General features: G+C 45.4%; 1 protein-coding gene across 7 annotated transcripts in view; it reads right to left on the reverse strand.

Annotated features, from left to right (window-relative positions):
- Positions 1–18940: 18940 nt before the first annotated feature.
- The window catches only part of mrap (melanocortin 2 receptor accessory protein), a 161997-nt gene continuing 159052 nt past the window's right edge, over positions 18941–21885 (reverse strand). For all 7 annotated transcript variants that reach the window (XR_011595836.1, XR_011595832.1, XR_011595833.1 and 4 more), the window contains exon 4: positions 18941–20209. Coding sequence is in view for 2 of the 7 variants with exons in the window: in XM_070893741.1 (XP_070749842.1) it covers positions 20204–20209 (6 nt within the window). In the remaining 5 variants the exon portion in view is untranslated. The remainder of the gene's footprint in view (positions 20210–21885) is intronic.

The raw sequence follows: 21885 nt of genomic DNA on the forward strand, positions 1-21885 counted from the left end.
AGGAAGTGGCCCAAGAAATAGTGGATGCATTGGTGGTCATTTTCCAACATTCTATAGACTCTGGATCAGTTCCTATGGATTGGAGGGTAGATAATGTAACACCACTTTTTTAAAAAGGAGGGAGAGAGAAAATAGCGAATTATAGACTGGTTAGCCTGAAATCGGTAGTGGGAAAAATGTTGGAATCGGTTATTAAAGATGTAATAACAGTGCATTTGGAAAGCAGTGACAGGATCAGTCCAAGTCAGCATGGATTTATGAAAGGGAAATCATGCTTGACAAATCTTCCACAGCTTTTTGAGGATGTAACTAGTAGAGTGGCAAGGGAGAACCAGTGGATGTGGTGTATTTGGACTTTCAAAAGGCTTTTGACAAGGTCCCACACAAGAGATTAGTGTGCAAAATTAAGGCACATGGTGTTGGGGGTAATGTATTGACGTGGATAGAGAACTGGTTGGCAGACAGGAAGCAAAGAGTTGGAATAAACGGGTCCTTTTTAGAATGGCAGGCAGTGACTAGTGGGGTACCGCAAGGTTCAGTGTTGGGACCCTAGCTATTTACAATATACATTAATGATTTAGACAAAGGAATTGAATGTAATATCCAAGTTTGCAGATGACACTAAGCTGGGTGGCAGTGTGAGCTGTGAGGAGGATGCTAAGAGGCTGCAGGATGACTTGGACAGGTTAGGTCAGTGGGCAAATGCATGGCAGATGCAGTATAATGTAGATAAATGTGAGGTTATGCACTTTGGTGGCAAAAACAGGAAGGCAGAATATTATCTGAATGGTGACAGATTAGGAAAAGGGGAGATGCAACGAGACCTGGGTGTCATGGTACATCAGTCATTGAAAGTTGGCATGCAGGTACAGCAGGCGGTGAAGGCGGCCAAATGGCATGTTGGCCTTCATAGCGAGAGGATTTGAGTATAGGAGCAGGAAGGTCTTACTGCAGTTGTACAGGGCCTTGGTGAGGCCACACCTTGAATATTGTGTACAGTTTTGGTCTCCTAATCTGAGGAAGGACATTCTTGCTATTGAGGGAGTGCAGCGAAGGTTCACCAGACTGATTCCCAGGATGGCAGACTGACATATGAAGAAAGACTGGATCGACTAGGCTTATATTCACTGGAATATAGAAGAATGAGAGGGCATCTCATAGAAACATTTAAAATTCTGATGGGATTGGACAGGTTAGATGCAGGAAGGATGTTCCCAATGTTGGGGAAGTCCAGAACCAGGGGTCACAGTATAACAATAAGGGGTAAGCCATTTAGGACCGAGATGAGGAGAAAGTTCTTCACTCAGAGAATTGTGAACCTGTGGAATTCGCTACCACAGAAAGTTGTTGAGGCCAGTTCGTTAGATATATTCAAAAGGAGTTAGATGTGGCCCTTACGGCTAAAGGGATCAAGGGGTATGGAGAGAAAGCAGGAATGGGGTACTGAAGTTGCATGATCAGTCATGATCTTATTGAATGGTTGATGCAGGCTTGAAGGGCCGAATGGCCTACTCCTGCACCTATTTTCGATGTTTGTAATGGCAGCATGAGTACAGCAGCTTCTGTCAATTCCTGGCTGGGATGCTCGACAGACACGAGGAATTGGGGTTGAATTTCCGCGATGGTTCTTGTTGGTAGAAGATCCAAAGTTACAGCGGACGATCAGGAGAATCCCTACTGAAACTCGCGTTTTCATCTGATCAGCCCACGACTCTCTCGTTTGGGTGTATGAAAACCACAACCCCATTCCCCTGATGGTTCAGTGAGTATATTCAGAGAATCAGCTGAATGTTGCAAACCAAGAAAGTTCCAAGTTTGGTCCTGGTCTTTGAAGCGTTTGCTGATCTTAGCTTCTTAGCTTGTGTCTTAAGGAGTGGTAAATTAGCCAGGGTTCCTTACCTGACCACTATCCAGTAACACTTGATAGAAGTCCCTGTGCATGTGAACAGGATTGAGTTTGATCATGATGGCTCCTGCGGTTGCATTGCCTGCCAACACTCGCTCTCTACGATTACGAGAATAATGGTTACTTTGAAGAGATATTATAGGATAACACGCACTGAATTGTACCCCAGCAATAAATGGAATGCTTTTAGGAGGAAGGGAGGGGGGGGAGGGGGTGGCGGGGAGCACAGTTGCAATTGTTTTGTTCATTTAAATTCATTATTAAGCAAACTTCAAAATAGTCATCATCTGAAATATTCTGATGTAGTTTGTTGATCTTTATTTATATGTTGATCTGTAGTCCTTCATTGAGGAAGGGTTTATGAGTGTTGTCTATAGTGGGAAACATTCACTATGCTTGACTTGCCCCATTGCTGCTCCTGATTTTCACCATTTGCTTGATGATCACACAGTGAAGGGGGAAATGACCCATGTCATAAATTGTACTACACGGTGGCTTATCGAAGAGTGAAGCGTGAAGACCTAAACTGGCCTCCAGCCACCCATTTCTACCGCAACGCCTGGTGGCTAATCACCATTACGGCGATATGGTTAATCATAAACACTTCATCGGATTCACATGAAAGGAGAGGTTGGTAAAAGGGCAGTTCACGCACCATGCAAGTTTGTAGAGTTGAATTTCCGCGGGGCTTTTTCCAATCATTGTAAGATTGACGGATGGTCCACGAAAACCCTTGTAGGTGGTTTGCCTTGGTGGTTGCGAATCACCCCAGCCTATAGTTCTAGACACGGGAATTATTTGGGGGAACAGAAAACTGAGCCAGAGACAGGTCTTTCGGCCTCAATCGTACAATACTTTATTCGGTTCCCCACACACACACACACACACACACACACACACACACCAGTAAAAATAGCACCTGGTGGCATAAACAAAACAGTACAATAAAAAAACTGGCCCATCTTAACAGGCCCCTTTCACAAATTAAGACGACTAAGAAACAACACACTACAGTAATGTATAAGGTATGACTGGATTCGTCCAACAAATCCCACCTTACACACACTATAATCCATCACACACAACCTCCCCATCAACACCCCTAAGGCTTGGTTTGGGACACACAACACCCCTCACACTCGATTCGCTGGTCTTAATGGTGCCTGGGCTTGGATAATGCTCACCCAGATTATCCGTTGGCTTACTCGCTGCTTCTTCCTTGGGGAGCGCTTTCTTTTCCAACTCCGTGCCGCCGTTGCAGCATTCAGGTCCTGGTCTCGAGGGTACTTCCGAAGGTAGAGTAGCGAGGCTTTTGGCCCCTCATTGGTGGGTTTCCTCTCTGTCCCAGTCGGAGTGCACAGTTCTTGAAGAGAAGAAAGAGAAATGGCAGCAAACTGCCTTCTCTTATACGTTACAGTCCATGCTTCTTCCTGCCAAAATAGAGTATTTCCTTTGTCTGAAGCGATTGTCTGAATGGCCCATCATCCCAGATCTTACATTCGTGTATTCTGTTGATGGCTTCTGCCTCAACTGGGTCTGGGACTTAATGGCAGTTTTTTGTTCGGTTTCCCGCCTTTCGGGACTATCTCATCCAGGTAATGGCGTCACTGGCTGTTGATGGGTTTCTGCTTCGCACCCCATCTTGGGCTAAGTGGTTTCCCATTACTGAACAATCCTGCCAATTGCCTGGGATGAGTTTTCTCTCCTGGCCATTGTTGCCCAGAGACCTCAGTCTGCTCCAGACAGTTTCAGCAAACAATGAAACACAATATGTAAATAGTACAGTGTCTAACATGTTCTTTAATAAAAACCTTCTAGCATAAGCACTTTGTCCAATATCCTTTAATATCTTCTGGGGCCTGCACCGATGCTTACACTCTAGAGGAATTAATGATCCAGAATTTGCTAGCAAAATAACAGCAAGTTTAATGTTCACACCATTATTAGTGTGTGAATAACTCAGTAATTTGTAGTGTGGAAGAGACACCCCATGAGTTGCGAATCTCCACATATTCCTGGGAGATTGGCGCCACGGTTGAGGGTGCGCTGCCTCTCAAAAACAGCAGTTCGCCCTCAACCCCGCCATAAGTTTCAAGAAGTTTCCACATTCACACATTAATTACGAATTAAACTTGCTGCGGAGTATGGAGGTAGTGGTTATGTCACTGGTCTAGTTATCCTGGACTAATGATCTGGAGACCTGAGTTCAAATCCCACCATTTTGCTGGGGAATTAAAATTCATTAATTAAATAAATCTGGAATAAAAAACTAGTATCAGTAACTATCGGGTTATCGTAAAAACCCATTTGCTTCACTAATGTCCTTCAGGGAAGGAAACCTGCCATCCTTACCCAGTCTGGCCTATATATGACTCCAGACCCACAAGCAATATGGTTGATTCTTAACTGCCCTCTGAAATAGCCTAGCAAGCCACTCAGTTGTATAAGGTGAATCACCACCACCACCTTGAGGACAATTCGGGATGGGCAATAAATGCTGGCCTTACTGGTGATGCCTATATCCCATGAAGGAGTTTTTTTTAAAAAAGTTAGGGCTGGTATTTAAAGATCCTTTTAATCAGTTCCTGCTGTTCCTGCAAAGGCACACAACCCAGAAAGGATACAATTCGAACTGTGGAGTCTCGTTCTGGAAGGTAGTAAATTGTTATGAGGTTTTTTAAATTTAATTTTCTTTTTATAAAAAAAAAGTTACTTTTTCTTTCTGTCCCCTTTTTCTCTCAGCCCAATCTTTTTTTCCCTCTCTTTCTGTATCTGATTTGATTCTAACTCACTCTATTTTCTTTTCCGTTCCTCTGTTTCTTTCACAATCCTTAAAACTCATTGGTTAAGGAGATAGACAGCTGGTCCCCTCGTTCACTAAGGTCCCAGATGCCCCATGCTCTCACCACGCCATTATCAGCTCACACTTCCAGCAATATGCAGCATAAAAGTTTTTTGAGGGGAGAGGTCTAACTAACGAGGGGGTTTGTGCCTAAGTCACGGTAGACAGTCAAGAAAAGCCTCAGAGAAATCACTGGGGCTGTCATATTGCCCATTCTACAAGAGAAGAAAACAAACATTCAAGACAAACAAGTTAACCACGTGAAGAATTAAACTGTAATTAAGAGCAGTGCACTATGAATTAAACCAAAAAAATGACTATTTTCAACTAATATTTTTGGAGTACAAAAAGCTCCATTGTCCTGAAAGAGTTTGAATTTACAAAAACCATGTTCATCCAATAAAATAACATACACATGACACAAATCATTAACGTTCCATAAATATCTTGAATGATGAAAGGATTTGATAAGGGTAGATAGAGAGAAGCTATTTCCTCTGGTGGGGAAGATCAGAACAAGGGGGCATAACCTTAAAATTAGAACTAGCTTTGTTGTATATGCAGACTATTGATGTACTCTCTGTGTAGTCACTGTATGGTTGCATAAGATGGAGATTTGTTTACCTGATGTACTATCAATAAGGTTTACACTGTATATATATGCTGGCACCACTAGAGGGTGCAACTGGTGCAGACCAGGGGTTTCCTGCCCTGGTGGCAGGGCCCAGTATAAATGGCTGCACACCATGCTTGTGCCTCACTCTGGAATTTGGAATAAAGCACCAAGGTCACTACAGTTTGAGTACAACACATTGCCTTGGTGGAGTCATTCATAAGTACATTACAGACATCATAACTGGCATCAAGAATAAGGACTTTCACGTGATCATGGCTACCTTTGCATAATAAAAGAATTCGCAGAGGGTGATGATTGGGATGCCTTCACGGAGAAACTCGAGCAATATTTCATGGCAAACGACCTGACAGGGGAGACGGACACATTGGCAGAGTAGCGCAAGACTATATTGCTGACCAGTTGTGGGCCCGAGGTCTACCGCCTCGTCAGGGACTTGCTGGCTCCCACGAAGGCCAACGATCAGACATACGATGAGCTGACTGAACTAATTTGCGACCAACTAAAACCAAAAGAGAGCATCCTCATGGCCAGGCACAGATTCTACACTCACCGCAGGGTCAGGAGAGGGCCAGGAGATTGCAAAATATGCTGCCGACCTCAGGACACATGCGGCACTGTGTGCTTTTGGTACACACCTCAACGAAGCAATGCGTGACATCTTCATTATGGGACTCGGCCACGAGGGCCTCCTTCACAATCTATTATCTGCCGACACCACAATCAACCTGCAGAAGGCCATCAGCATCAGTCAGGCGTTCATGACCTTGACCTGAAGCACCAAGCAAATCATGCAGCCTGTGGACTCGAACACGGCAAGTACTGTACACAGAATGGTGCCTTTCACAGGCAAGACTGTAGAATGTGGCTCTGCCCAGGGCAGAGAGCACAGACCTCAGGGTTCCAGAACTTAGAGTTCGCCGAGGGGTGCTAATCGAGTAGCACCATGTTGGCATTGCGGAGGAAACCATAGGGCTCACCAGTGTCGATTTGCTGAGTGCGTATGCAAAGCCTGTAACACGAAGGGCCACCTCCAGCGTATGTGTAAAAGAAATGCGACTCACCGTCTAGCAGAGGAGTCGGTAGATGACTTTGAATCCAGCGGGGATTATGATGATTTGGCCAGAGAGGCAGCTTAACCCCAAGAAATGTATACTTGCCCTCTAGTGAAGATGGAAGTCGAGATAAATGGCGTTCCAGTCTTCATGGAAGTGGACACAGGAGCAAGCCAGTCAGTGATGAGCCAGGATGCCTTTGAGAGGCTATGGAACGAAAAACAACCCGAGCTGGTTCCAGTACAGGGAAAGTTGTGCACCTACACCAAGGAGCTGATCCCAGTCCTTGGTAGTGCGGATGTCAGTGTAATCCATAATGGCGTGGTGCACGTTACCTCTGTAGATTGTCGCAGGTGATGGCCCAACATGACTCGGAAGAAGGGGGATGGGGAAGATCCAGTGGAAATGGGAAGACCTCTTCACTCCAACAATCAATGTCCCCCGTGCTCAGAGGCAGAGCAAAACCTCACCTTCGCTTGGGCCAGACACCAGAGAACAGACCAGCGCAGCACCTGAGGAGGCACAGACCGTCCATCACGACTGCGTGGCAATGATCCGACCGGAACAACCTAAAAGTACCTTCCCGGCTCCAGTGGCAGGACTCCTGGGGAGGAAGATTGAATTCACAGGCACTCTTCCAGTTTTTGTGACAGAATCGCGGAAAAGAATGATCAAGGCAGTCAACCTCGAGGACAGAGGCAAGATGGCGTCCGTGTTGCAGCGAGGGGCAACGTGGCTGAAAAAAAAGATGGCCGCGGCAATATCACAAAGTGCAATGTTGAGGGACCATCACGTGGTGTCTAACAAAGGAGTTGACTGGGGTAAAGCCAGGTTCTCTTAAAGGAGACTTGCAACCAACTGAACTTAAAGAGACATTGTATGCATGGCAATCAATGCAACGAACTGATTAAGATTGTGAACAAAATGTTGTTGTGAATTGTCGGTCCTATTCCGATATGTAAAGAACAAAATGTTATTGAGAGATGTCGGGAATAGAATGTCCCCAAAAGTAGCAAATGAGCAACCTCAGGAGGGTGAAGGCACTGATCCTGATACCCTGCCCCAGGTCTATCCCACGCTGCAGTTACCCGATGACACTATTTGCCACGGAGCCGGAAACGAAAACGGCATCAATACGTGCAGTCGGCCGCCGTTGCCCAGCACCCGAGTGGAGATGGCGCAGCCCCCAGACCCAGTTGCTACCTCGGCCATGTCCGGTGGTGAAAGGTCAGAACCAACGAGTTCCCCAAACAGGACCTGGAATTGCCAAATTCCCAACACTGTTCGAGAGCAGGCAGAAGACTCTGCAGCCCTCAAAAGAGGACAGGGAGCCCACACACATCTGTGGCTCTGCCCACCACTAGGCAACGGCAAAGGCCCTGAGTCCTGGCTAGGTGAGCGAACCAAGCCCACCTCGCTAGCAGGGGGCGCAGCATCGCCATCAGACGACTAGGACCCCGTCCGGTTGTTCTGGAACGAGCGTCCTCGCATACTTGTATTGCTACTTCAGTACTGACCATGATTGAACCATGAATGCAATCTACCCAATCCTGGCGCATGACCATAAAACGTAATGAATGTAAGTCACTGAACCAAGGTGTCACGATACAAACTGTAAAAAAAAAAAAAAAAGTTTTTTCTTCCTTTCTTTGTACTTGCACTGTGTCCAATCCTGTAAGTTAATGTAACGGGCCAGCTGCATGATCTCGCTGTGGGGGCGGTGGGGAGAAATGGATGTATGTAGCCATGGACACACACATGGATCACACCCAGAACCCACTGGAACCTCCACTGCATCATCGAACCATCCAATCTGGTAACTACCACCCAACGTTGTGGCAAAAGGACTTGGGGGTTAACAGGGAGAGAGCCAAGCCAAAACACAGCCAAGGTGCAAGGGCTATTGGCACTTAAGTCTGGCGAGAGCTAAGCCAGAGCACATAGTGCAAAGGTAATTGGCACAAAGGATTTGGGGGAGAATGATGTTGTATATGCAGACTATGGATGTACTCTCTGTGTAGTCACTGTGTGGCTGCATAAGATGGAGACCTGATGTACTTTCAATAAGCTTTACACTGTATATATATGCTGGCACCACTAGAGGGTGCAACTGGTGGAGACTGGGGGTTTCCTGCCCTGGTGGCAGGGCCCAGTATAAAAGGCTACACACCATGCGTGTGCCTCACTCTGGAGTTTGGAATAAAGGACCAAGGTCACTACAGTTTGAGTACAACACATTGCCTCATGGAGTCATTCATAAGTACATTACAGACATAATAAGCTTGTTTAGGGGTGTTGTCAGGAAGCACTTCTTCACACAAAGAGTAGTAGAAATCTGGAACTCGCTCCCCCAAAAAGCTATTGAGGCTGGGGAACAATTGAAAATTTCAAAACTGAGATTGATAGATTTTCATTAAGCAAAGGGTATTAAGGGATATTGAACCAAAGCTAGTAAATGTAGTTAAGGTGCTGGTCAACCATGATCTAATTGAATGGTAGAACAGGCTCGAGAGGCTGAACGACCTACACCTGTTCCTATGTCACAAATGATCTTATTCCACCACTATTTTTATTATTTTATCTGTTCAATAAAACGGTTCAAAATTACTGTTTTGCATTTGGTCCGAAGTATCCTGGAGCTTGATTTTCAGACTTGGATACATCGACCATCTATTTTAGTAAACCACTTAATGCCTTTGTTAAAATAGATGTTATTTTGTACGCAGATATGCCACAGGAGATACTCTGAGGGCCATTGTCCTTTATGCTGCATGGTGATTTAATAAATCAGGAGAAGGAAAATTGCCACTGCAAATGCCATGATTGCTTCTCCTCCTCTGTACACCAGTTTGTTATATTCCTCACCTGCTTTGAGAATTATTTAGTGGAGGATAAAATCTAAATTTAAAATGAAAAGTTGAAAAATTCCAGCAGACTGTAAGATTTAGGATCACAGGTCACCCACAGGTACCCAAAGGGTCTTGAGAGTTATAAGGCAATTTATTAAGGGACTGATAGTTCAGATATAGTTGAACACAACACACAATCAGGATAGACTTAGTAGACATACGCCCGTGACAAATAGCTGTTATTAGTCCCGATCGGACAAATGGCTGGTGGTACAAACAGTTCTTATCTTCACCGTCTGCCCTGAAACGCCTTCTGGGTCTTTCTTTTACTGTCATTTTAGGAGTGGGCCTTGTCATGTATTCAACTGTCATTGTAACCCATGTATAAACTGACCTAAGTTGTACACCATGAGAACATTGACCACTAGGTGGTGAACTTGTGGGAGACACTCCTAACCTGGACTTTCAGGTATAAAAGGGGAAGCTCCACCCACCTTCATCACTTCAGTGCTGGCGAATAAAGGTTACTGGTCACAGAGTGACCTTCTCTCAAGTATGGGCCTCGTGTGCATTTATACGGTACAGTAAGGACATATTGGCGACGAGAAACTGGGATTTAAACCACGAGAGCATGGCCACTAGCAGCACAGATGAGAGGTACTGTGTTGGTGATGATTGGGACGATTTTATTGAGAGACTACAGCAAAGTTTCGTCACTAAGGAATGGTTGGGACAGGATTCGGCCGACAAACGCAGGGCTCATCTCCTGACGGTTTGTGGATTCAGGACATACTCCCCGATGAAGGACCTTCTAGCGCCAGAGAAGCCGGCGGACAAAACTTTTGAAGAGCTCAGTAAGTTGATCGGGGAACACTTTAAACCGGCGAGCAGCATGCACATGGCGAGACACCGGTTTTACACGCACCGGCGGTGAGAAGGACAAAGCGTTCCAGACTTCGTGGCAGACCTCTGGCAACTGGCGAGCCTATGTAAGTTCCCAGGTGCATGCAGGGCAGCGATGCTGCGAGACTTTTTTATTGAGGGCATCGGGCATGCTGGGGTTTTCAGGAAACTGATTGAGACCAAAGACTTGACCCTGGAAACGGCGGCTTTGATGGCCGAGACATTTATCTCGGGGAGGAAGAGACCAGAATGATGTTTGACAAAAATCTTGGCTTAAATGCCGCAAATGGACAGGGAGTCAACATTGTTTACACGGCACACAGTTCTCCAGGCAGGCAGGAGCAATTGGACATGCCCGAGCATGTAGTCGAACCCAAAGGGGGAATTCAACAGAGGCAATGGCTAGCTGAACGGCGATTCATGCCATCGCAAGGGACAATGCGGCCAGTAATGGGGCCATCAACACCTGTCAATGGTGCGCTTAAGGACAGTTACAGAGACAGTCAGAGACGATCGACTGGTAATAGACCTTTTGTTTCCAACAATGGCTCATGTTGGAGATGTGGAGGCAACCACCCAGCCAGAGCTTGCAGGTATCAGCAATATACCTGCAGAAACTGCAACGTCAGCTGTCACTTGGCGTGTATGTGCTGGAAGCCTGCAGCCAGGTTGATGTATGAGGCGGACGGGCCCGATGTAAGCCCTACGAGGCCAAATGAACACTGGGGGAAATTGCTGGAAGCTGAAGTTCAGCGAGTTCATGTGGAGCACATATACAGTTCATACACCAGGATGCCACCGATAATGATGAAAGTGCTCCTCAATGGCATCCCAGTATCAATGGAGCTAGACACAGGGGCTAGCCAGTCCCCGATGAGTATCAAACAGTTCGACAAGTTGTGGGCGTCCAAGGCCAGGAGGCCAAAATTATTGCCGATTGACGCACAGCTATGGACATATACAAAGGAGATCATTCCGGTGCTAGGCAGCGCCACGGTAGTCGTGACCCACAAAGATTCGGAGAAAAGATTGCCACTCTGGATTGTCCCGGGAGACAGTTCCGCACCACTGGGGAGGAGTTGGCTTGCTGTGTACTGAACTGGAAATGGGGTGATGTCAATGCATTTTCTTCTGTGTATCATGCTCACAGGTCCTGGACAAATTTGACTCATGATTTCAATCCGGCATTGGCACTTTCATTGGGAACAAGGTAGTGATTCACATAAACCCAGACGCCAGGCCAGTACACCACAAGGCCAGAGCGGTGCCGTACATGATGCGGGAAATGATAGAAGGCGAATTGGACCGCCTGCTGAGGGAAGGCATCATCTCACCAGTCGAATTCAGTGACTGGGTGAGTCCAATTGTGCCGGTGCTCAAGGCGGATGGGTCGGTCAGGATATGTGGTGATTACAAGGCCGCCATCAATCGGGTGTCACTCCAAGACCGGTACCTGCTACCGAGAGCGGAGGACCTCTTTGCGACGCTATCCGGTGGTAAACTTTTTTCAAAATTGGACCTGACCTCAGCTTACATGATCCAGGAGCTGGCGAGTGAGTCAAAGAAGCTGACCACCATCACGACACACAAGGGATGGTTTGAGTACAACAGATGTCCATTTGGGATTCACTCGGCCGCCGCGATCTTTCAACGAAATATGGAAAGCCTCCTCAAGTCGATTCCAAGGACGGTGGTTTTTCAAGACAACATACTCATCACAGGTTGCGATACTGAAGAACACCTCCACAACCTGGAGGAGGTGCTACGCAGACTGGACCGGGTAGGGCTACGACTGAAAAAGGCAAAGTGCGTCTTCCTAGCTCCAGAGGTAGAATTCCTGGGGATGAGGGTAGCAGCAGAAGAGATCAGACCTACTGCGTCCAAAACGGAAGCGATCCAGAGAGCACCCAGACCCCGTAACACGACGGAGCTGCGTTCGTTCCTGGGGCTCCTGAACTATTTTGGTAGCTTTCTTCCCAAATTGAGCATGCTGTTAAAGCCGCTACACGTGCTCCTACACAAAGGTCATGATTGGGTCTGGGGAGACAGCCAGGAAAGGCCTTTTGATAGAGCACGCAATTTGTTATGCTCCAAGAATCTGTTAACACTATATGACCCATGTAAGAAACTTATTTTAACGTACAATGCGTCGTCCTATGGGGTCGGGTGTGTGTTGCAGCATGTTAATGCCAAGGGTCAGTTACAGCCGGTAGCTTATGCCTCCAAAAGTCTGTCCCAGGCAGAACGGGGCTACGGGATGATAGAAAAGGAAGCACTTGCATGTGTATATGATGTAAAAAAAAATGCACCAGTACCTGTTTTGGCAGGAAATTTGAGCTGGAGACACATCACAAACTCTTAACGTCGGACCTCAAAAGTAGTAATCTCAGGATTGCTACCAGTGCCACGAGCTAGTCAGAGTAGGAATCACAGGATAGCTCAGATGAATGCGTGGCTTGAGCAGTGGTGCAGCAGGGAGGAATTCAAATTCCTGGGGCATTGGAACCGGTTCTGGGGGAGGTGGGACCAGTACAAACCGGATGGTCTGCACCTGGGCAGGACCGGAACCAATGTCCTAGGGGGAGTGTTTGCTAGTGCTGTTGGGGAGGAGTTAAACTAATATGGCAGGGGGATGGGAACCAATGCAGGGAGACAGAGGGAAACAAAATGGAGACAAAAGCAAAAGACAGAAAGGAGATGAGTAAAAGTGGAGGGCAGAGAAACCCAAGGCAAATAAACAAAAAGGGCCACTGTACAGCAACATTCTAAAGGGTCAAAGTGTAATAAAAAGGCAAGCATGAAAGCTCGGTGCCTCAATGCAAGGAGTATTTGGAACCCAGGAGAGGGCTCTGAGCTAGTTAGAGTGGGTGAAAGCTCAGATGAACAGGACCCAAAGAAAGAATGCAAAAGGCAGGAGGCAACAGAGCAGAGTAGCAATGGGGTAAGTGTAAACCACAAAGTGATAGGAAGGGACAATATGTATGAATCTAAAGGGGCTGCAGGAGGGGTCAAAACTAAAAATCATGGTTTAAAAACTAGTATTAAAACACTCTACCTAAATGCACGCAGCATTCGAAATAAAGTAAATGAGTTGGCGGCACAAATCATTACAAATGGGTATGATTTGGTGGCCATTACAGAAACGTGGTTGCAGGGGGGCCAAGACTGGGAATTAAACATACAGGGGTATCTGACAATTCGGAAAGATAGACAAGAAGGGAAAGGAGATGAGGTAGCTCTGTTAATAAAGGATGATATCAGGGCAGTTGTGAGAGACGATATTGGCTTGAATGAACAAAATGTTGAATCATTGTGGGTGGAGATTAGAGATAGTAAGGGGAAAAAGTCACTGGTGGGCGTAGTTTATAGGCCCCCAAATAATAACTTCACAGTGGGGCGGGCAATAATTAAGGGAATAATGGAGGCATGTGAAAAAGGAACGGCAGTAATCATGGGGGATTTTAACCTACATATTGATTGGTCAAATCAAATCGCACGGGGTAGCCTTGAGGAGGAATTCATAAAGTGCATAAGGGATTGTTTCTTAGAACAGTATATTACAGAACCTACAAGGGAGCAAGCTATCTTAGATCTAGTCCTGTGTAATGAGACAGGAATAATAAACGATCTCCTAGTAAAAGATCCTCTCGGAATGAGTGATCACAGTATGGTTGAATTTGTAATACAGATTGAGGGTGAGGAAGTAGTGTCTCAAACGAGCGTACTATGCTTAAACAAAGGGGACTACAGTGGGATGAGGGCAGAGTTGGCTAAAGTAGACTGGAAACACAGACTAAACGATGGCACAATTGAGGAACAGTGGAGGACTTTTAAGGAGCTCTTTCATAGTGCTCAACAAAAATATATTCCAGTGAAAAAGAAGGGCGGTAAGAGAAGAGATAACCAGCCGTGGATAACCAAGGAAATAAAGGAGAGTATCAAATTAAAAACCAATGCGTATAAGGTGGCCAAGGTTAGTGGGAAACTAGAAGATTGGGAAAATTTTAAACGACAGCAAAGAATGACTAAGAAAGCAATAAAGATAGGAAAGATAGATTACGAAAGTAAACGTGCAAAACATAAAAACAGATCGTAAAAGCTTTTACCGATATATAAAACGGAAAAGAGTGACTAAAGTAAATGTTGGTCCCTTCGAAGATGAGAAGGGGGATTTAATAATGGGAAATGTGGAAATGGCTGAGACCTTAAACAATTATTTTGCTTCTGTCTTCACAGTGGAAGACACAAAAACCATGCCAAAAATTGCTGGTCACAGGAATGTGGGAAGGGAGGACCTTGAGATAATCACTATCACTAGGGGGGTAGTGCTGGATAGGCTAATGGGACTCAAGGTAGACAAGTCCCCTGGTCCGGATAAAATACATCCCAGGGTATTAAAAGAGATGGCGGAGGTTATAGCAGATGCATTCGTCATAATCACCAAAATTCTCTGGACTCTGGGGAGGTACCAGCAGATTGTAAAGCAGCTAATGTAATGCCTCTGTTTAAAAAAGGGGCAGACAAAAGGCAGGTAACTATAGGCCGGTTAGTTTAACATCTCTAGTGGGGAAAATGCTTGAAGCTATCATTAAGGAAGAAATAGCGGGACATCTAGATAGGAATAGTGCAATCAAGCAGACGCATCATGGATTCATGAAGGGGAAATCATGTTGAACTAATTTACTGGAATTGTTTGAGGATATAACAAGCATGCTGGATAGAGGTGTACCGATGGATGTGGTGTATTTAGATTTCCAAAAGGCATTCAATAAAGTGCCACACAAAAGGTTACTGCAGAAGATAAAGGTACGCGGAGTCAGGGGAAATGTATTAGCATGGATAGAAAATTGTCTGGCTAACAGAAAGCAGAGAGTCGGGATAAATGGGTCCTTTTCGGGTTGGAAATCGGTGGTTAGTGGTGTGCCACAGGGATCGGTGCTGGGACCACAACTGTTTACAATATATATAGATGACCTGGAAGAGGGGACAGAGTGTAGTGTAACAAAATTTGAAGATGACACAAAGATTAGTGGGAAAGCGGGTTGTGTAGAGGACACAGAGAGGCTGCAAGGAGATTTAGATAGGTTAAGGGAATGGGCTAAGGTTTGGCAGATGGAATACAATGTCGAAAAATGTGAGGTCATCCACCTTGGAAAAAAAAGGGAATATTATTTGAATGGGGAGAAATTACAACATGCTGCGGTGCAGAGGGACCTGGGGGTCCTTGTGCATGAATCCCAAAAGGTTAGTTTGCAAGTGCAGCAGGTAATCAGGAAGGCGAATGGAATGTTGGCCTTCATTGCGAGAGGGATGGAGTACAAAAGCAGGGCGGTCCTGCTGCAACTGTACAGGGTATTGGTGAGGCCGCATCTGGAGTACTGTGTGCAGTTTTGGTCACCTTACTTAAGGAAGGATATACTAGCTTTGGAGGGGGTACAGAGACGATTCACTAGGCTGATTCCGGAGATGAGAGGGTTACCTTATGATGATAGATTGAGTAGACTGGGTCTTTACTCGTTGGAGTTCAGAAGGATGAGGGGTGATCTTATAGAAACATTTAAAATAATGAAAGGGATAGACAAGATAGAGGCAGAGAGGTTGTTTCCACTGTTCGGGGAGACTAGAACTAGGGGGCACAGCCTCAAAATACGGGGGAGCCAATTTAAAACTGAGTTGAGAAGGAATTTCTTCTCCCAGAGGGTTGTGACTCTATGGAATTCTCTGCTCAAGGAAGCAGTTGAGGCTAGCTCATTGAATGTATTCAAATCACAGATAGATAGATTTTTAACCAATAAGGAAATTAAGGATTATGGGGAGTGGGCGGGTCAGTGGAGCTGAGTCCACGGCCAGATCAGCCATATTCTTGTTGAATGGTGGAGCAGGTTCGAGGGGCTAGATGGCCTACTCCTGTTCCTAATTCTTATGTTCTTATGTCCCTTTTGGCCGACAATAAGGCCATAAATGCAAACGCATCGGCCCGCATACATAGGTGGGCACTCACGTTAGCCGCCTACGACTATACAATTCGGCACAGACTGGGCACTGAAAACTGCGCCGCTGCACTCAGCAGGCCTCCACTAGCCACCACCAAGGGGGCATCCGAGCATGCTGCTGAGATGGTCATGGCTGTTGAAGCTTTCGAAAGTGAAGGCTCACCCGTGACAGCCCATCAGATCAAAGTCTGGACAAATAGAGACCCACTCCTGTCTTTAGTCAAGAAATGTGTCCTGAATGGGGACTGGGCAGCCACGTACGGGGCATGCCCTGAGGAATTTAAACCATTTCACAGGTGCAAGGATGAACTCTCGATTCAGGCCGGTTGCCTACTATGGGGAAACTGAGTAGTCATGCCCCAGATGGGCAGAGAGGTGTTCATCAGAGAACTCCACAATGAGCACCTGGGCATTGTCATGATGAAGGCAACTGCCAGGTCACACGTTTGGTGGCCAGGGATAGATGCAGACCTGGAACTTTATGTTCGCAGCTGCAACATGTGTGTCCAGCTGGGCAATGCGCCCAGCGAAGCCCTCCTTAGCCCCTGGTCCTGGCCCGCCAAGCCATGGTCACACATCCATGTGGACTACGCAGGTCCTTTCATGGGAAAAATGTTTTTGGTTGTGGTAGATGCCTACTCCAAATGGATCGAGTGTGACATTCTTAATTCAAGCACATCCTCTGCCATGGTAGAAAGTCTTTGGGCAATGTTCGCTGCCCATGGTCTAGCGGACGTCTTGGTCAGCGACAATGGCCCGTGCTTTACAAGCATTGAATTCCAGGACTTTATGGCAGGAAATGGTATCAACCATGTCAGAACGGCACCGTTCAAGCCGGCCTCAAACGGTCAGGTGGAACGAGCAGTGCAGATAATCAAACGGGATGCTCAGAATCCAAGTGGGTTCCCTACAAATCCACTTATCACGCCTCCTGTTGGCCAATAGATCCCGACCACACTCGCTCATGGGTTCCACCTGCAGAGCTGCTAATGAAAAGGACGCTCAAAACCAGGTTATCCCTTATACACCCCACCATGAAAGAAATTATTGAGAGCAGGTGCTAGTCACAATGTGACTACCATGACAGGAATGCGAGGGCGCGATGTATTGATGTCAATGATCCTGTCTTTGTCCTCAACTACACTGCAGGGCCCAATGGCTCGCAGGCACTGTGATTGCTAAAGAGGGGAATAGGATTCTGGTAGTTAAACTTACCAATGGACAAGTCTGCCGCAAACACGTGAATCAAACAAAAAGGAGGTTCAGCAACCCCATAGAAGAAGCAGAGAAAGAACACAATGTGGAGTTCACTCCACCACAGGTGACCGAACACCGGAACCAAGTTGAGGAGAGCCCACTCACTGTGGGCAGTCTGGACAGGCCTGAGGCACCGCAAACAGCAGACACTCAGGCCAGCGCCCAACAACCGGAGCCCCAACTCAGGCGCTCTACAAGGGAGCGTAAACCACCAGAGAGACTTAACCTGTGATCCCAATAAGACTTTGGGGGGGAGGTGTAACCCATGTATAAACTGACCTAAGTTGTATACTGTGAGAACATTGACCACTTGGTGGTGAACTTGTTGGAGACACTCCTAACCTGGACTTTCAGGTATAAAAAGGGAAGCTCCACCCACCTTCATCACTTCAATGCTGGAGAATAAAGGTTACTGGTCATAGAGTGACCTTCTCTCAAGTATGGGCCTCGTGTGCATTTATACGGTATAGTAAGGACATAGTAGGCCTGGTGTAGGATATTGGCAGGACCATTTAACCTATGATATGTCGGGTTCTTTGTCTCAATTCTTGGCTGAAACCCTCCTCATCACATCCTCCCCCCAAGGCTGCAGTCACATATGCCATTCTTGTCCTTCAGATGTTTTGGAGCTGCCTGTTATCAGTTATTTATGTTCACACTGTTCAAGCTGCTTTAGCTATTGTACCTTGGAATGAATCATTTAATTCTAACACCAATCCTGATGAGAATTTTTGGTCTCAAGTTATTTCTTCCAATCCACCATTTCTTACAAGACGCATAAACAGTTTTATTAAATTATTTCTGTATTTATTTATACGAGTGACCCTTTGATTTAGTAGTGGCATTCCCACTTCAAGTCAGAAGGTGAAGGGTTCAAGCCCCTCTCCAGACAGCCCTAATGAGTGGAGACTAGACTATGGTCTCCAAATATTGGGCTAACACCCAGCGAGTTACTCACGTCCAGACGGAGTGACCAGTGGTGGTATTCCCGTCTCGGATCCAGAAAGTGTTCGGATCGAGCCCGACTTCAGCCAGCCACAACAAGTGGAGACTGGAATACTGGATTGATGTTCAGTGGGTGCCCCCCTCTCCCCGCCCCACATTATAAAGGTGGAGCCATTTTGCCTTGGTTGCAGCTAATCTCGGAGAAGTTACGCTGTAGATAGAAAACCGTGAAGAAGACAACAGGAAACCGCCTCAGCCATTCTTCCCTTCTAAGTGGGAGACTTGAATAAGGACCTGCCCTGGGACAGAACTCAATGGATGGAGGGAAAGGTAAAGGAAATAATATAAAATAGAATCACAGAATGGTTACCGCATAGGTCATTCAGCCCGTCGAGCCTGTGCCGGCTCTCTGCAAGAGCACTTCGGCTAGGCCCACTCCCCTGCCTTTTCCCCGTAGCCCTGCAATTGTTTTTCCTTCATAATTATTAATAATTAAAAATAAATTACCAAAGTCATTTATGGATATTTTCTTTCAACATATCAGGGACTCGCACATTTAAGGAAGTACATAATAAGACAATTAGAAAACAATAACTGGAGATAAGAAAATATAATCACCTTTCCTTTCATCATCTTGCACTTTTAGTGCTGATAGACTGGTTTGATAAACACTCAAATATATGTCTACCAGGTCTCAAACCTTCAGCAGCTGAAGCATGATACTGGTGAAGCGGCATGTCCCTCTCAAACCATCTCCATCAAGACCATTGGTGTTTCTATTATAAAACTGGAGGAGGTTATGCCTTGAAACACTGTCCTTCAGAAGTTCTCACGTCACAGCATTGCAAGACATGAAATTTCTCTGAAGCCATCACCTTTTTTTTAATAAAGAGAAAATTGCCAATCAGTAATGAAGAAGCAGACCAGGTTATCAACATGCTTCAGAATTGCCTGCGTCCCAGATCAAGCAGAGTTTGGACCAATTTGGTTTTGGAAACAGATAGATTTTGGTAACAAAATGATCACTGGATTTGGATGAATTTTCGTATTGATCCAACTTCTTTTTTGTACCAATGAGATATAGCAGGAAAGCATTCTTTTTTGAACTTGTTTTCATTGTGCAGGTGAAATAATAAGAAGTAATTAGTGTTGAGCGCTGAGTATTGGAGTTTTGTGTGTGTGTGTGTGTGAGTTTTGTGAAGCCTGGAAGTTTCTGTTAACCTGGAGCTTCCACCTCAGAGACACTACTATGGAGCGTTACCACAAATGGGTTGAAAAAGTGCTTTTGAATATTAGTAATGAATGTATCAGCACATTTGTATGACTATTTCAGTCTGCTATTTTAAAAGATAGTTGAGTTATTGTCGTGTTAAGATCGTGAATAAAATAATTTGCTACAAACATGTTTATTACTAACGTTGCATAGCGCAATTTCAACTCAAACGTGTATTACAAGTATTAAGTATTCCAAGAATCCAGTGAACTATTAAGACAAACATGAATGATTCATTACATTTCTTTTTGACTACAATGCTAAATATTGTGATACAACAGGTTTTCCCCAGTCCTGAGAATTGGAGGTTTATTACAGATTTTAGATAGTCTGATCATGGAATAACTTTGTTAGGAATTACAGTATTATCCATCAGTGACTGTGGTCCTTCAGAGACTTCAAGGCACTTCTGTTCATTGTTGAGATTTACATTGGCCACTTTTCCAGTGACAGCTGGCAATAATGATGAAACAGCACAGTTAGACATGTTCTCTCTCTGTACTTGAAGACTTGTTAAACTTTTGCGCTGATTTTCTTTGTGAATGGTCACTTCTGCAGAATAGGGGAAAATATTCAAGAATTAGGAAGAAATCTAGTTTGTCATTTTCTGCTTACAGATATGTTCTTGGACATATTACATAGAATTACATAGAATGTAGGGAACAGGTAATTTGGCCCAACTGGTTTAGACCAATGTTTATGCTTCACACGAGTCTCCTCCCACCACTCTTCATCTAACTATTTTAGCATAACCTTCTATTCCTTTGCTCCTCATGTGTTTATCTAGCTTCCCCTTAAACGTATCTATGCTATTCGCCACACCTACTCCTTGAGGTAGCAAGTTCCACATAATAAGATAAGATTGTCCTTGGTCTGCACCAAGGTACACTGGATCCCCTGAGCTCAGTGAACATTGCAAAATCGGCAGCACACACATGCCTGAATCCTCTTCCATTATTTAAAATGGGAGGAAAATCAGGTGGGTTTCTTTTCAGACATGTGACCTGCTTGTTCATCTGATAGTCACTTTGCTCAAGTAACCCAATGTCCTGGGCTCAAATCTAGGAAAATCTCCCCTATAACCTGTTCTTATGTTTAATAGAATAAGAAACTAAGAAATAGGAGCAGGACTAGGCATTTTGGCCCCTCAAGCCTGCTCCGCCATTCAACAAGATCATGGTTGATCTGATCTTGGCCTCAACTCCACTTCTCTGCTCGCTCCCCATAATCCTTGACTCCCTTATCATTCAAAAATCTGTCTTTCTCTCCACCTTAAATATATTCAATGACCCAGCCTCCACAGCTCTCTGGGAAAGAAAATTCCAAAGATTCACGACCCACAGAGAAGAAATTCCTCCTCATTTCTGTTTTAAATGGGCGACCCCTTATTCTGAAATTATGCACCCTAGTTCTAGATTCCCCATGAGGGGATACATCCTCTCTCCATCTACCCTGTCAAGCCCCCTCAGAATCTTTCAACAAGATCCACTTGCCTTCTAAACTCCAATGAGTATAGACCCAACCTGGCAGGACCATTTAACCTATATGTCGGGTCCTTTGTCTCAACTCTTGGGTGAAACCCTCCTCGTCACATCTTCCTAAGGTTGGAGTTGGACATGCTATTCTTGGCCTTCAGATGTTTTGGAGATGCCTATCATCAGTTATTTATGTTCACACTGTTCAAATAGCTTTAGCTATTGTACCTTGGAAAGAATCATTTAATTCTAACACCAGTGTGATGAGGCTTTTTGGTCTCGTTATTTCTTCCAATCCACCATTTCTTACAAGGCACATAAACAGTTTTATTAAATTATTTCTGTATTTATTTATACGAGTGATCCTTTGGTTTAGTAGTGGTATTCCCACTTCAAGTCAGAAGGTGAAGGGTTCACCAGACAGCCTTAATGAGTGGAGACTAGAATATGGTCTCCAAATATTGGGCTAACGCCCAGCGAGTTACTCACATCCTGACAGAGTGACCACTGGCTCAGGGGTGGTATTTCTGTCTCTGATCCTGAAAGTGTTCGGATCGAGCCCCACTCCAGCCAGCCCCAGCAAGCGGAGACTGGAATACTGGATTGATGTTCAGTGGGTGCCCCCCCCACCCACCCCCACATTATAAAGGATAAGTGGAGCCATTTAGTCTTGGTTGCAGCTCATCTCGGAGAAGTTACGCTGTAGATAGAAAACAGTGAAGCAGACAACAGGAAACCACCTCAGCCACTCGT

This window comes from Pristiophorus japonicus, chromosome 11 (genome assembly GCF_044704955.1).
Source record: "Pristiophorus japonicus isolate sPriJap1 chromosome 11, sPriJap1.hap1, whole genome shotgun sequence".
Taxonomy (NCBI): Eukaryota; Metazoa; Chordata; class Chondrichthyes; family Pristiophoridae; genus Pristiophorus; species Pristiophorus japonicus.